This window comes from Haliotis rufescens, unplaced genomic scaffold, assembly GCF_023055435.1.
Source record: "Haliotis rufescens isolate VD_foot unplaced genomic scaffold, xgHalRufe1.0.p SCAF_4, whole genome shotgun sequence".
Taxonomy (NCBI): domain Eukaryota; kingdom Metazoa; phylum Mollusca; class Gastropoda; order Lepetellida; family Haliotidae; genus Haliotis; species Haliotis rufescens.
The window spans coordinates 5,835,519-5,851,335 of NW_025964112.1; the positions used below are offsets into that span (position 1 = coordinate 5,835,519).

The following is a 15,817-nucleotide window of genomic DNA, read 5'->3' on the forward strand; positions in this document are numbered from 1 at the left end:
TCTGCGTTGATAAATGAAATTGCCACGTACAGCTACACATTGGCAATGTCAGTGCCGTTTCATACAGTAGTTGCATGGGAGGCGCGATGTTTCTGGGTTGCAACCAAGTCAGTAGGAAGTTATGAAATTGCTGCATTGACAGAGCTATTTGGGTAAGCACAACCCACATTGCAGATATTCAATAAGCATCTGGACAAGAACGTCTCCTGGCGACCTGAAACTACATCAATGGGTGTCGATGCATTTATCATTTAAACATGTATGCAGATTGGTGCCTCCTTTCAGCTTGATCAGCCAGTGTCTCTAGAAGCTGGAGAAGGAAGGGCGAGAGGCGGTTCTCATTGCATCAAACTGGCCAACACAACTCTGGTATACGCCACTCATGACCATGGTAATGGACTACCGCGGGATTCTGCTTATGAGAATGGATATTCTGATTATACCTCAAAACGGCGATCTGCAGCCCTTAAGGAAACGGATTTGCCCCATGGCATGCCGCTTATCTAGGAAGCCCTCACACTGCGAAACATTCTAACAAAACTCGAGAAATCATCATACAGTCTTGGAGATAAGCCACACATGCTCATTACTCAAGCCATCTCAACAAGTGGATGCTTTTCTGTGGTCAAAGAGACACCAATCCCCTTCAAACCAATGTAAACAAGGTTCTATGCTTTGTTCAAGCACTGTATAATGACGGTCTCAGTTATACATGCCCTACTCTTCCCACCTATTGTTGGTTTTCTTTTTTCAAATTGATGACAATCTTGTGTTAAAGACTGACGGGAAATAGCAGTGCCTAATCTCATGCAAACCTTCAGAATTCCAGTGACGTAGCAGAATCCCAGAGAAACTTCAACTTACAGGATAGTCTCGTTAAAAGTTCTAATTAATGCCAAGTTTTAGACCTTGGAGGTTTCCACCATTTGAGAGAAATATCAATATTTTACAGGATATTCAGTTCCATAGCCAATTAATTTTTCTAAGGCATGCTTAGGAAAATAAAAGATAAGTAAATTGCAAAGAAAAGTCTGATTTGATTTAACTTTGAACTTCGGTCGCAGGGGAAATGAAAAACAACGCTTTTTGACGATCAAATGATGAAAATAATTTTCAAGAAATCCCAAGTTAGTCGCATGTAGAAAAATCATTGCGCTAAGGCCACTACTGTCACTCTTTTTTGCATTTCGGGATAGATGCACATGAAATCATCAGAAATATTGTTTAGTTACAATGTTTAAAAAATACACAACCACCCACCCAGGAAACCTTCTACCCCTTTCACAAACGAGCTCAATTTGCCTCTTGTACCATGCCAGATTACACACTGTCTTACGCCAAACGAAGGATTTCAATTTTTAGATCGGTCATGTTAGAATGGAAATAAACGTACTGTGCTTCAAAAGTAGATGAATGTTAGACTTATTGATAATCTCTACGCGTTCGGTTTCAAATTTAGAAACTATCAATTCAGTATTACATGAACCTACATATGTAATTGTCAAACGCAGTAACTAGTTTTGCCACTGTCATTGCAAAGCTGCCTTCTGGGGGGATATTCTGGGGGGGGGGGGGGGGGGGTTATTTCGAGGGAGGCAGAAATGTGCCGGTATAAATTCGCCGGGGGGAGATTTTATTCTGGGGCGAATATATTTCGTGACACCGGATTACGCAGAGACAAGGAGTTTTAAATCAGTCATGGAAAACTGGAAATAAACATACTGTGTTTCAAATTATGATTAATATTAGACTGACTTGATAGTCTCTGCGAGTTTCAAATCAAATCAGTATGACATTTATCTAATTTTCAAACAGTAACTAATTTTGCCACTGTCATAGTAAAGCTGCCAATGTGACGTCATAGTGACGTCACAGTATTTGTGTACAGTTGCATTGTGACGTCATAATATAGCGATGTTATAACTTAAATCACTTAGGATTGGCCGTGTATTGTTTGAACACAGGTTTTTCGATTCATACCTCAATGAACCGACAGAATTATACACAGTTGGTCATTGTTACGAAAACATGCATTATTATTAATAAAGATTAATCCACAACAATTACATAAATCAAAGCAGATAAAAATGAAGAGATTGATAAACATTCCCGGCGTTTGAATACGTGCTGTGTCGTGACATGAATCAGGTGATACTTTTCTTGAACACAACTTGACACAAAGTCAGTAGCCAATTAACTGAGCGTAGCATCAAACAAAGTTCATAGGACCTGTCAATCAAGGCAATAGGTGAGAAGAACTGGAACAATATGTCAGGGAGAAGGCGGCTGTTCAAACATTAGTTCTTTGGCAACGGGAAGACACAGTATGGAAACAAACATGTAAGAAATGAACGCGAAGTCATGAAATTTGTGGAACCCAGGCGAGCGAGCCTGTACGTTTGCTGTTTCATTCCTTCCCGGCCTTCGGCCTTGAAGGGTGGTTTGCGCAATGAAAATAAATGCATTTCGAGAAAGACTTTCTATGCATGATGGTACAGGTGACCAGAAACAGGGAATTCCCCCGACTGTAATTGGAATTCTTCGACATTCCGTAGTGGTGAATGTAGAAGGCTTATTTTTTTACATTTATTGGGAATTAGTGCAGTAACAACCAACGTGACCAAATTTAGCTTGTCAGAATATAGTACAATGAACACAACGTAAATTTAATTATTTCTCCCGATGAACGTAAACATGTAGGAGAACAATTTATGTCGTATCATTAGTGCGTGCGTGTACTAAGCTGTTGCCACAATGACTTTGTACTTTTCTTGATTAACTACCGGCTGTGTGCAAGAATTTAACAAAGGCGAATACTATGCCATTGTTCATCAATATCTTAGATACACAATGCAGCATTTTACCTTCTCCACGAGTATTTGGCCATTGAGCTGTGCAGCACCTTTGCGTTCACATCTGGAAATGTATAGGCTGTGTATTTTGGTGACGGCTTCTTTCACAATTTGGAATAAGGATGAATGTATGGCACTGACGGTGGCTGAGGTATGTTTGTTTCCTTTTTTTAACGTTTACATTGACTTCATTGATGTGAGCATGAGATGTGGATGAGTGAAACACAGTAAAGTGTGTTCACTTTGTTTAAAGACGAAGTACCTTGTTGAGAGAGTTTTCGGATTTAATTTAGGTTTTAGTCTGTATCCCTGTCACACCCGATGGACAACTTATATATAGATGTACAAATCGTTCTCATCATAAATATTAATACGAGAGACAATGAGCATATTCAAAGGGGAACATGGTAGAATCTGCCGAGTGTCATTTTAATATTAAGAAACAAACGAAGAGTGGGAGTTGTTTATCGTACAGTAAAACACTGTGTCCACTGAATCTTTGAGATATCAACATGTTGTAAGTCTTTTCAAGGATGTGATTGTGATTTTTCACCTAGCTATCTTATATTTCAGATTCAACATAACCTTATTTCATTTCAAAGATCCTACAACTACCGAGTTCTGTACAGATATTTCTTTATGTAAAACTATATCCATATCGAAACTGATTACTTGAATCTGAACTGAAGTAATACCAATATTATCTTCATCTGTTTCTTCTCATGACATACCAGACAGCACATTAAGGAAGCAAGGGCGTCTATCCGACGATCAGACATGTCACCTTTTCCCTTCGCATAGCGCCCCCTGGGACCACTAATATAAACATTATGATGTCTTTCTGTCCATAAATCCATACCACAGACCATGAGCATCCTTCAAGGGGAACATTGCAGAATCTTCTGATTGTTATTAGAACTAGTTGCAATATTACCGTATGTCATATCATCCTACAACTACGAGTACCCCTTTCACAAACGAGCTCAATTTGCCTCTCGTACCATGCCAGATTACACACTGTCTTCCGTGAAACGAAGGCTTTCAATTTTTAGATCGGTCATGTTAGAATGGAAATAAACGTACTGTGCTTCAAAAGTAGATTAATGTTAGACAAATTGATAATCTCTACGCGTTCGGTTTCAAATTTAGAAACTATCAATTCAGTATTACATGAACCTAATTGTCAAACGCAGTAACTAGTTTTGCCACTGTCATTGTAAAGCTGCCAATCATCGTGATGTCACAGTATTTGTGTACAGTTGCATTGTGACGTCATAATAAAAGGATGTTATAACTGTAATCGCTTAGGATTGGCCATGTATTGTTTGAACACAGGTTTTTCGATTCATACCGACAAAATTACACAGTCTCTCATTATAATTAATTTTTACAACGAAAACATTTATTATTATTATTATTATTATTGTTGTTGTTGTTGTTGTTGTTGTTGTTATTATTATTATTATTATAGATAATCAAAAACAATTATACAAATCAAAGCAGATAAAAATGAATGAGATTGATAAACATTCCCGGCGTTTGAAAACATACATTTAATTTATGCACACAACTTGAAACAAAGTCAGTAGCCAAGTAACTGAGCGTAGCATCAATCAAACTTCATGAGACCTGTCAGCCAAGGCAAGAGGTGAGAAAAACAGGAACAAATATGTCAGGGAGAAGGCGGCTGTTCAAACATCAGTTCCTTGGCAACGGGAAGACACAGTTTGGAAACATATGAGTAAGATATGAAACCGAAGTCATGTAATTTGTGGAGCCAAGGCGAGCGAGGGCCTCGAAGGGCGGTTTGCATGATGAATATTCATGCATTTCGCTAAAACGTCCTGTGCATGATAGTTCAGGTGAGCAGAAACAAGGTATTCATTTCCTCGACTGTAAATGGGATTCTCCGACATTCCGTAGTGGTGAATGTAGAAAGCTTAATGTTTCATATTTATTGGGTATAAATGTAATAACAAACAACGTGACCCTGGAGGTTTCCACCATTTGAGAGAAATATCAATATTTTGCAGGATATTCAGGTCCATAGCGCCAATTATTTTTTCTTAGGCATGCTTTGGAAAATAAAAGATAAGTAAATTGCAAAGAAAAGTCTGATTTGATTTAACTTTGAACTTCGGTCGCAGGGGGAATGAAAAACAACGCTATTTGACGATCAAATGATGAAAATAATTTTCAAGAAATCCCAAGTTAGTCGCATGTACAAAAATCATTGCACTAAGGCCACCACTGACACTCTTGTTTGCATTTCGGGATAGATGCACATGAAATCATCAGAAATATTGTTTAGTTCAATGTTTAAAAAATACACAACCACCCACCCAGGAAACCTTCTACCCCTTTCACAAACGAGCTCAATTTGCCTCTTGTACCATACCAGATTACACACTGTCTTACGCCAAACGAAGGATTTCAATTTTTAGATCGGTCATGTTAGAATGGAAATAAACGTACTGTGCTTCAAAAGTAGATTAATGTTAAACTAATTGATAATCTCTACGCGTTCGGTTTCAAATTTAGAACTATCAATTCAGTATTACATGAACCTAATTGTCAAATGCAGTAACTAGTTTTGCCACTGTCATTGTAAAGCTGCCAATGTTACGTCATGGTAACTCCACGTAACAGTATTTGTGTATTTGCTGTTGCATAAGGGCCACATTGATTTGGTGTGTTTCTATATTAGCTACCGGCTGTGCGCAAGAATATAACAAAGGCGAATACTATGACATTGTTTGGTCAACATGTTAGATATGCATTGCATCAATATTTATCCTACTCTACCAGTATTTCGCAATTGAGCTTGCAGCATCTTTGAGGTCACGATTGGAAATGTATAGGCTGTATATTTAGGTGACGGTTATCTTCACAATTTGGAATAAGGATGAATGTGTGGCACTGACGGTGGCTGAGGTATGTTTGTTATCTGTATTTTTATGTTTGCATTGACTTCATTGATGTGAGCATGAGATGTGGATGAGTGAAATTCCCCTGCACAGTAAACAGTGTTTACTTTGTTTAAAGAAGAAGTACCTTGTTGCGAGAAATTTTGGAATTAATTGAGGTTTTAGTCTTACTTATATAGAGGTTGAAACCGTACTCATCAATGATATTAATGCGAGAGACAATGAGCATATTCAAAGGGGAACATGGCAGAATCTCCCGAGTGTCATTTTAATTACGGAATAAACGACGAGTGGGAGTTGTTTATCCTACAGTTAAACACTGTGTCGGACATGTCCATTTTATGTACAGGTTTTTTTGTATTCTCACAATTTTCATGTCATTATCTGCACCTTTTCTCCCAATAGCGATTGTCGGATCTCGCTCACTTTTGAATGCGATCGTTTCGACCATAGCGTATATCTTCGTGGCCCAGCTACATCTATGGGGAACTACTCACTAGACACTTCCCTCTAAAAAATAACGTCGTCCAATGGAGACGTCATCTAGTTGCGAGCGGTTTCGAATCTCCGGAAATGATAGAACAATATTTTATCATGAAATAAACCACGCTTGGTTTTTTATTGTTGTTTTTTGCGATTTATCGCCTAACTATCTTATATTTCAGACTCAACATTACCCTATTTCATTGCAAAGATCCTACAACTACCGTGATATGTACAGATATTTCTTTCTGTAAAACTATATCCACATCGAAACTGATAACTTGAATCGGAACTGAAGTAATACACATTTTTTCGTTATCTGTTTCTCCTCCCAGCATACCAGACAGCTGATTCACGATCAGACATGTCGCCTTTATACCTTCGCATAGCTCGCCTTGGGACTATATAAAGATGCTCAAAATCGTTCCGTTCATAAATATCCACACCAGAGCCCATGAACATCCTTCAAGGGGAACATTGCAGAATCTTCTGATTGTCATTATATCTAGTTGCAATATTACCCTAGTTCATATAATCCTACAACTACTGTGTTTTGTGCTCATGTTTCGTCCTGTAAACCTGATTACTTGAATCTGAACTTAGCTTGACCTGAAGTATTACAAGTATTATCCTTGTCTTTCTTCCTCCCAGCATACAAGACAGCAGATCAAGGAAGCAAGGGCAGCTATCCGACGATCCGACATGTCGCCTTCATACCTTCGCATTACACACCTTGGACAGCCGATTGGTAGTGTATTTCATTGCAGTAGCTTGGTTTTGTGGTGTACGCTTTTGCCGTAAAAACCTGTCATTATGCCTTTGCTGTGACTACTGAAACTATACTTAAGTTGTGCCTACTGAATAAATGAATACGTTATTCATTAAAGGGTTCACAATTTTACAACGGAACGTCACAGCTACAGGGTCCTGTTTAATTCACCTAGCAATACGGTGATAAACTACACTGCCATTGTACCTATGTCGTAACTACAGTAATTACATATTGTCGTAACCAGTGCAATTATATAGCTTGACCACCATACCTTGACCTGAGGTCAAGCCATAATTGTAAATATACTTGTTCCACCAAAATGCTACCATGTGTTTTCCAGTACCATTATGGTATAAGACTTGCTAGAAATATTAATTATTGGAGTACTTAGACTATTTTGGAACATATATAACTATCAAAGTATGCATCTTCCTACTGTCTTCAAAGAGCAACCACAATTCTTTGCATTGAGTGGTTTTAGGAGGGGAATACGATTTTGCCCTGCTGAACTGGTAGCGCTGTGTATCTTAATGGACTATTTACACTATTAACTCTGTCCAAGTACTATTTACAACACTATGCAATCATGTCTCTTAAAGACTCATTGTCCCGTGTCCACGGATTTGAAAACGTAATGACAGAAGGCAGGAGAAGATAATTATGTTATGTGATCAGTATCTGATAAACAAGCCTCCATCGTATATCAACTAATGAAGTAACATTTAATGTTACACTACACAATTGATTGTTTGTTCTCAGGAAGGGGGATAGTTGCTGACAAGGATTTTGGTCCAGGCGATTATATTACCTACTACCATGGTAAATATTGTGTAGAGAAGCCAATAATAGACGAGTACACGTTCGAACTGCCTTGCGACGGTCGCACTTTTTGGTAAGTATAGGAGCTGTCTTTCCCCACTGGAAACTGGTAATACAGATCCCATTTTAAAATGCCTCTAGATGGATTGTATCAAAGCAAGGCAATCGAACCAGTTTAATGTATGAGCTCTACATTGTATTTTGAAAAGTAAGTCTAATAAGGGTTGTACATTTGGAGAATATATATTCCAGATCCAGATAGTCTCAGATCATGTGTTTGAATTTTTTTGTTATCAAAATATCCGATGCAAAAGTGTGTAAGTGTATTGTCCGGCTTAAGATATTTTGTATATTTTCAAATTCAAAATTGATGCTTCCACAATTCATTCACCACGCTATTACTGTTTGTGTGTTTTCATATTGGAAGGATCAGTGCTTCCTAGTATCATTTTTCAAGCTGTAATATTTTGTGCATTTTCATGTTAAAAGGATCGATGCTTCCCAAGATGATGGATCATATGGTCGTCTCTTGAATGATGAGTGGCGTTTCCCAAACGCGATGGCGAGGTTAATTTTTGTGGACGGGCGACCTCACGTTGCTTATTTCGCTCACAGATTCATCAAAACTGGTCAAGAAATTCGTTTCAACTATAATTATAATAGTGATTTTCCATGGCGACAGGTAATTTGTGGCTATTTTGTTGGCCAATTAATACTTTCACCATTGAGGGAAAATCATTTTGAAATGAAAACCATCCTTTATAACATTTAACGTTTAAAAATACATTGCCGCGTGTGAATAAAAATTTGTATTTGTAAAAAACCCAAGCATTTACTATCATGTTAAATAATCATTAATGTGCTATTTCTTTGTCGTGTTTCTCATAAAGTAGACATAACTCACTTCCACTTTTGAAAACCGTACTACTACCTTTGGTGACTCCCTGAGCGATAAGAGCGTTAAAGTTAAAAAGCCTGACTCATGCTGTCCAAGTTTACCTTCATCAACCTATACCCGTGGTGTACCTGCAATGAGCCAATTTGATAACATTCACTATGATTTTGCCTATTTGTACGTATATTTTGTTATTTAGTTATTCATACAAATATATAAAACCAAAACCGTTAGGGTAGTCAGAACTTACCGGGCAGTTATCACTGTTAAAATATACACCAGTGCATACTTCTATCTATTGTCTTCTTACAAGAAGATGTAAGAAATTCTGATTCATAAATTGTTTTGCAGAAACCCAAGTTGAATCAGTGCTTGAAATATTGAATAGTTCTGAAATTTGCGTGACATCTGTGAGATTTGTGGTTCTTAGTTGTAAAGTTGTAACTTTCTAATTGAATAAATATAAAAAATATTTAATAATCTATCAATATCAAATCCGGTGTAAAAAGATTTTCAATACAATAGTATCCGGTTCCAGGTCGCCCGAGACTGCGTGTCAGTTATAAAAATAAACTGAAGAGGATGAGAGGAAGAGAATTTATGGATGTAAACTTCTTTATTATGAGGAACACAACGTTTCGGAATATATGCTTACTCCTTCACAAGTTGAAATGATATCACTTTTAACTTCCTTTCAAAGACTTAAAGGGAAAGAATGTTACAGTATGTGCTTTCCTCTTAGATCCTTTTCCGACAGGTGTTTAAATTTGAGTTTAGCCAGACATATGTTTAATTAGTCAAATATTTGGCACACATGGTTAAAGTCCTTTGGTTTCACATTGTTAGCTTTGACCACCTTCAGCAAAAGGGAAGCTCCTATTGTATTTTTACTGTTTAAATGTTTGCGCATCCGCCAATCATCCCCCTCCCCGGCATCCCTTGGCAACCCACTACAATATGTAAGGAAACCAATAACACAGGACAGTTTATGTATGTTTGTACAGTGTTCTCACGTCAGTGGCCACTCTCGTTCGTGTCCCGTACGTAAGCAATAAATGGATTATCGTAAAATGGGAATTGCTTGAAATGTTGTTTGATATACAACACTTTTTATCAGGATGTTAGTCTATAATTACTATCACGTCAGATGGACTATATCCTTAAAACTCCAAATGTAATAACATACCAGCAACCCTCCTAATACCAATGTGTAGTTTGATGTGTGAGGTTCAGTCACCTTCAGCTTATAACAAAGGCAACAAAGGAAGCATTGGACTCTACTCGGCTTATTTGGTTATCGTCACAAAATGAAGTAGCAACGGAATAGTGTTATTGTGGGACTCACTGTAGACCGCATACCAACTGATGCCTCCACTTGTAGTGTGAACATCATGACCGTCAGTGAGAAAGGTTTTTGTGATAATTAACATAAATTAGGTTATAATTTTGACAACAACCAACATCGCAGTAAGGGTCACAACTGTCACCTTGTCCTCCCAATGTTCGCCAATATAGCTATTGGATGTTCGTCGAGGGAGTGTTTTATCCGAACTAAAGCCAGCTCATGCATGTAGAGTATGCTAAGTGACAATAAGAGTCAGTGAGTTTGATTTAACACTTTGAGCATTATTCGAGTTTTGTCGGGACGTATCAGCTCAATGTTGGAGGGAGGCCCAAAGTGATGAAGGCCTTAAACGTTTACAACTTCGGTAAAACCCGCGGATACGGGTATGGTGCTGACAAAACTAGAAACAAAGTCGGGGCAACCAGGATTCGAACCAACAATCATATGGTTCTGGCGATTTAACAGGAGACACAACTCTACAAGTAACGATAAGAGGCGACGATACCAAATACAGAAGGGAGAAAGGCTCAATATATATAGTATAACTATGGATTAATATCTCGTTGCATTTTTGCGTTTAATCTTCATATATATTTTTGTACTTTAGTATTTGTTTGCCTTTATATCATCAATTGATATTTTATAATGATTATATTAATATTTCAGGCATCGAAAGTGCAAACAAACCTTTGTTTTCAAAGGACATGGTTGGACCTCCTCCAGACGACCTTCTTGCCGGTTTGCAAAATGGATAAAGAATTGTAATTTTCCATATTTGTTTCCTGTTTTATTAAATCAGTATCAACACTGAAATATTTCGTTCCTAGTGTCGTTGTTCTGCTTGTATGAATGTCCTGTGTCGGTGTATTTTCTTCAGCACCGACTGCAATGCTATAAATACGACACACAACTCGCTTCTTCAGGAGATAACGCTTGATCTCATTCACTCGGAGACATCGCTACACTGAGATCGCAGCTTTGCTGACCATTGTGACGTATCGGTTACCATGATTTCACAATCAAATGGCATCAATAATACCTGTCACTGTAGTTGGTTAGCTGTACATTGTACACTTAAGACACTGGTAAGTACTAGCTTCAAACTGAAACAGTTTGAAGAATGACTTTAACGATTATGTAATGAAGATTTTAACGATTTTGAATAATTATGAAGTAACTCTACTAAGATATATTTAGATACCCAAATATGTTATGAGTTCCTGGGCTTCCTACACCGTGGGTTCCTGGGGTAGAATGTGTCTTAGCACTCCATTTGGCAACCCGTTTGCCATAGTTTGCGCCTCTCTGTCGGCAGAGGACGGAATTCTGGTGGTTGAGGGCACTGGAGCCAGGAACATTGTTCCTTTTGCCCCACACACCACTTTGACCCTAACTTCATCTGGACTGGTGGTAGAATGGGCCCGTTTCTATCAATCGGCTGGTCAGGCCATGCACTGTGCATGGACAACTTGACTTACAAAACAATGTTAAAGCAATGGTTTTGAACGTGACATATTGTGAGTTTATGTACCATGTTATATAATTCATTTAATTTTGTCTATGCCAGAAGGTGGTAGCTCATGGGCCAGTCCGGGTTCTATTTGTCTTCAGGTGACTGTCAAGGGCAGAACAAGCATGACCGTTACCTTGTTTGACAACAATAGCTACCTGTATCCTTTTTGCTGGAGTATAGCACCTCTGTGGTCCTGGTGTTTGTAGTGGGTTTCCTTTCCCCTTTAACACCGTCATTGTTGACACTCATGGCGGGATGGGAGCAGGGATGTTGAATATATTTCCTTTTCCATATGGCTAACTCACAATTCACTGGTTCTCGTACAAAATATTGACACAGACACTGGTCTATCTTTTGATGAGGAATCTATATTCAATATCGACTCTTGGCCACGATTTCTGGTTGCTGAAGGTGTTGATGCAGAACCCCTTAAAATCAATCCCGTAGTTTCCAAATATATTCAAGGAATATGTGGTACTGTCAAAAAGGCTACTCATCTCCTGTCTGTTTCAAGACTTCAAGACTTCAAGACTCTTTTATTCTGTAATAAAGGCCTCCAGCACAGAGTACATGTGTATATAATCAAGTCACAACAATTTTAAATTACAAACAACGATTACAATTATTAAGAAAAGATCTACTGTAATCATCAAAAGAAAGTGAAGCACTCGTAAACTATATATACAGTTGTCTCCCTTTAACATCTGAGATAAACCTGCCTTGCCTGCGTGCATTTAACAATATACAGTGCTAAAGATTCTGACAAAGAATTATCTGTCATAACTTTCTCAAATTTGTCGAGAGTACAAAGATTACTAGTGCAAATACTTGGCAAAAGCATATTTCTGAATTTGTTATACAAGTAACATGATGTTATAAAATGAACTTCATATTAACATGCTCTATCATCTCTAGCAACTCCTCCCCACCACCCAATTTCAACAGCCAGTTAGTGGTTACCACATCTGAATCGACTAAGAGCAATTCTTAAATTTTTACTCTTCATATTGTGCAAATACCTTTCAGGCTCCAACACTGATTTGATAATGGAATAATTATTAAGCTTACTTGTTTCACTTATAGATAGTGCCCATGTTTGTTTCCAACAATCCTGCAACCTTTCCCTACAAATGCTAAGGAAATGGGTTATGTCACCAACACCCTGTTCAAACCAAACTAGACCAAATCCAAGTATGTTTAACAGATATTTTATTCTAGTTGCCCATGTGGCTCTACCAGCCCAATCTAACTGATATAACATCAGATAGCAAGCCTTAGGATACCTATTTGATGACATGATTAATATTTTCAGCCAATACTTAATTGAATTGAACATGGTTGTTACATGTAATGGATACCGTCCTAGCTCCCCATTCAAGACTGCTGCTGGAGTGTTTGCATTAACATGGAGAACTTTTCTAAGAAATTTGCAGTGCACATTTTCTATACCTTGAACACTTTCAAATCCCCACACACATGGTGCATAACATAAGACTGGAGAAAACATCCTATCAAATAGAAACAAGGACTCTTTAATGTTAAGCTTAGACTTTTTCAAGAATCCAAACAAACTATACAGAGCTTTTTCTTCTTGTTGTGCCAGGGTACGTCTTGCCAAACTCCATGAGAGCTTAGGAGTGAAAAACACACAAAGATACTTATAAGCGGATACTGCTTCCAGAGGAATACCATCATAATACCACTTTTCCTTTTTTGTTACTCTACCACCTTTACGGAATACCATGACTTTCGTTTTCGCCAAATTAACCCTCATCCCATACTGACTGCAAAATCCTGCGAGACAATCTATGTGGTGCTGTAACCTTCTAACAGAATCTCCAACATTAGCAATATCATCTGCAAACATTATCAAAGTGATGTTTTCAGCATACTCATTGACAAAAATACCCTTGCCATCATTAAACCTGTAATTATCTACTAGCTCATTCAGAAACAGAGTCAATAACAGTGGGCTTATCATACAACCTTGCCTGGTTCCTATTGTACACTCAAAGAACTCAGACAGTGAGGATAACTGTGAAAAATTTACCTTTTACACCTTTTTGTAAAAGTACATATTTCAATAAATGGTGCTGGACGCTGTCGAATGCCTTCGAAAAGTCTATGAATATACAATAGCTGCGCCCTTTTGACTTGGAGAGGTATTTCTGAATAACTGATTGTAATACAAATATATTGTCTATGGTGCTATATCCATTTCTGTAGCCAGCTTGTTCCTCATACAGCTTTTCTTTTTCTTCACACCAGCCAACAAGTCTATTACTTAGTATTTTGGTAAAGGCCTTTCCAATTACTGATAACAAAGATATTCCCCTATAATTATTAGGATCTGTTTTTTCACCTTTTTTATGAATAGGAAATATTATTGCCTCTGTCCATTGTGATGGGTAAACTCCAACAGATAATATTTTGTTAAATAACCTGTGGATATATGGTAAAAGTATATGAGATACACTTTTTAAATGTTCATTTAAAATTCCATCAGGTCCTGGCGCTTTGCCGTTGGGGAGATAATTAATTACAGATCTAATTTCCTCCATAGTAATAGTCTTATCTAAAACTTGTACACCCTCAACATTGTCACAACAGGCTGTGTGATCTTCATTATCCCTGATAAATTTATGTACATGTTCACAGAAGTCAGAGTCAGTATCAAAGTTACTTCTGTTGAGCAGTGATGAAAAATGATCATACCATTCCTCTGGTGAAATTGCTTCACTGCCAGACCTCCCTTGCCTGTTTTTGCGTTTGAGGAATTTCCATAAGTCCCGTGTGGTCACACCCTCATTATTTATCACCCGCATTACATCTGGTTTATCCGCCATGTCATATCTGTTGTTTTTTTGTTTAAATGCATTCTTAAATTTATTTCTTGATAAAATGTAATTCTTGAAGTTAATGTTAGAACCAGATAATCTAAACTTGTCTAAACACTTATATTTTTCACCTTTGAGAATCTCACATTCATGGTCCCACCGCTTGGGCTGACTAGGGAAGCGCCCCTCAGACCCCTTATTTGATTTCATACCACTTAAAATAGCACATTGCTTACTGCCGCATTAATGTCATTATCATCCAGATTCTTTACAAATGTCATTTGCAGCTCGCTGTTGCATGCTTCATTTACAAGTTGGTCAACATATAGCTGGCTGGAGTTTGGTTTCCAATTTAGCCAATTCCATGACTTTAACTGCTGTCCTGTCTTGTGTGGATTAACTTGAGGGATTAAAGTAAGTCTACATGTCACTCGTAGGTGATCTGATTCTGGTATGGCAAGAATGTCAAAATCTGAAACACTTTTGTACAAACTTGTAGAAACCAAGACATAATCTATTACACTCTTTCCAGTATGTGAGATGAAAGTGAAATTACCACAGCTGTCTCCTCCAGATAGCCCCATCACTCGACATAGCGATAGTAGTGATCGTCCAAATAAATTCACAACATTATCCTTGGATATTCTTCTAATGTTAAAACAGTCAGTATCATATTCTGCATCCAGGTATGTGATGTCATCATCAATTATAAAATCTTGCTCAAGTCCAACCCTCGCATTCAAATCACCTATTACAGTAAACTGTATATTGTCACCATACTCAGATATGACAGTCATTAGTTGACTCCGGAGGCTCTCAATCCCATTTGTCTCATCTACAGTCCTGTAATACGTTGAACTTTCTGGAGGGATATAATTGAAACACAATACTGTTTTCATGTCAAATGTACAAGTGGTCCCATCAAACAATAAGAATATTTCATTTGCATAATTTGAGCATATTCTCTGGAACAAATGGGCAATGTTTTTTCCGAACATATACACATATTCCCCCAGCTACACGCCCTGAACCTGAGTACTCCCTTGCAGCTCCATAGTGAGAATAACCAGGTAATAAGTCTGAGAATTCAGTTTCTGATCTACTAAAAGTTTCATACAACCCAATAATGTCAAATTTCATAAACATATTCACAATATCACTATTTACAAACTTCTTTAGCCCTGTCTGTTTCACTGCTTGTGAAGTCTGTAAAGCGACAACAATCTCTAAATCGTCTCCAAGCACATCATTTCGCAAATACTGAGATTGTTGTCTCAGTGCACAAAACTCTCAATTCATGTCGAGGCATTGTACGCGACCATGCTATGTGTCTTCAAGACACGTCAGAAGAGGAAATTGCAGCAGAGCTGACGA

At 37.8% G+C, this 15,817-nt stretch overlaps 1 protein-coding gene across 1 annotated transcript; it reads left to right on the top strand.

Moving 5' to 3' along the window:
- Positions 1–2,909: 2,909 nt before the first annotated feature.
- LOC124143057 (N-lysine methyltransferase KMT5A-like) lies at positions 2,910–10,858 on the top strand. The gene is made up of 5 exons (XM_046511854.2): positions 2,910–3,003; positions 6,914–7,010; positions 7,794–7,926; positions 8,343–8,535; positions 10,760–10,858. Exons 1-5 carry the CDS (start codon positions 2,923–2,925, stop codon positions 10,856–10,858), a joined length of 603 nt encoding a protein of 200 aa, XP_046367810.2. The 5' UTR covers positions 2,910–2,922.
- Positions 10,859–15,817: the final 4,959 nt, after the last annotated feature.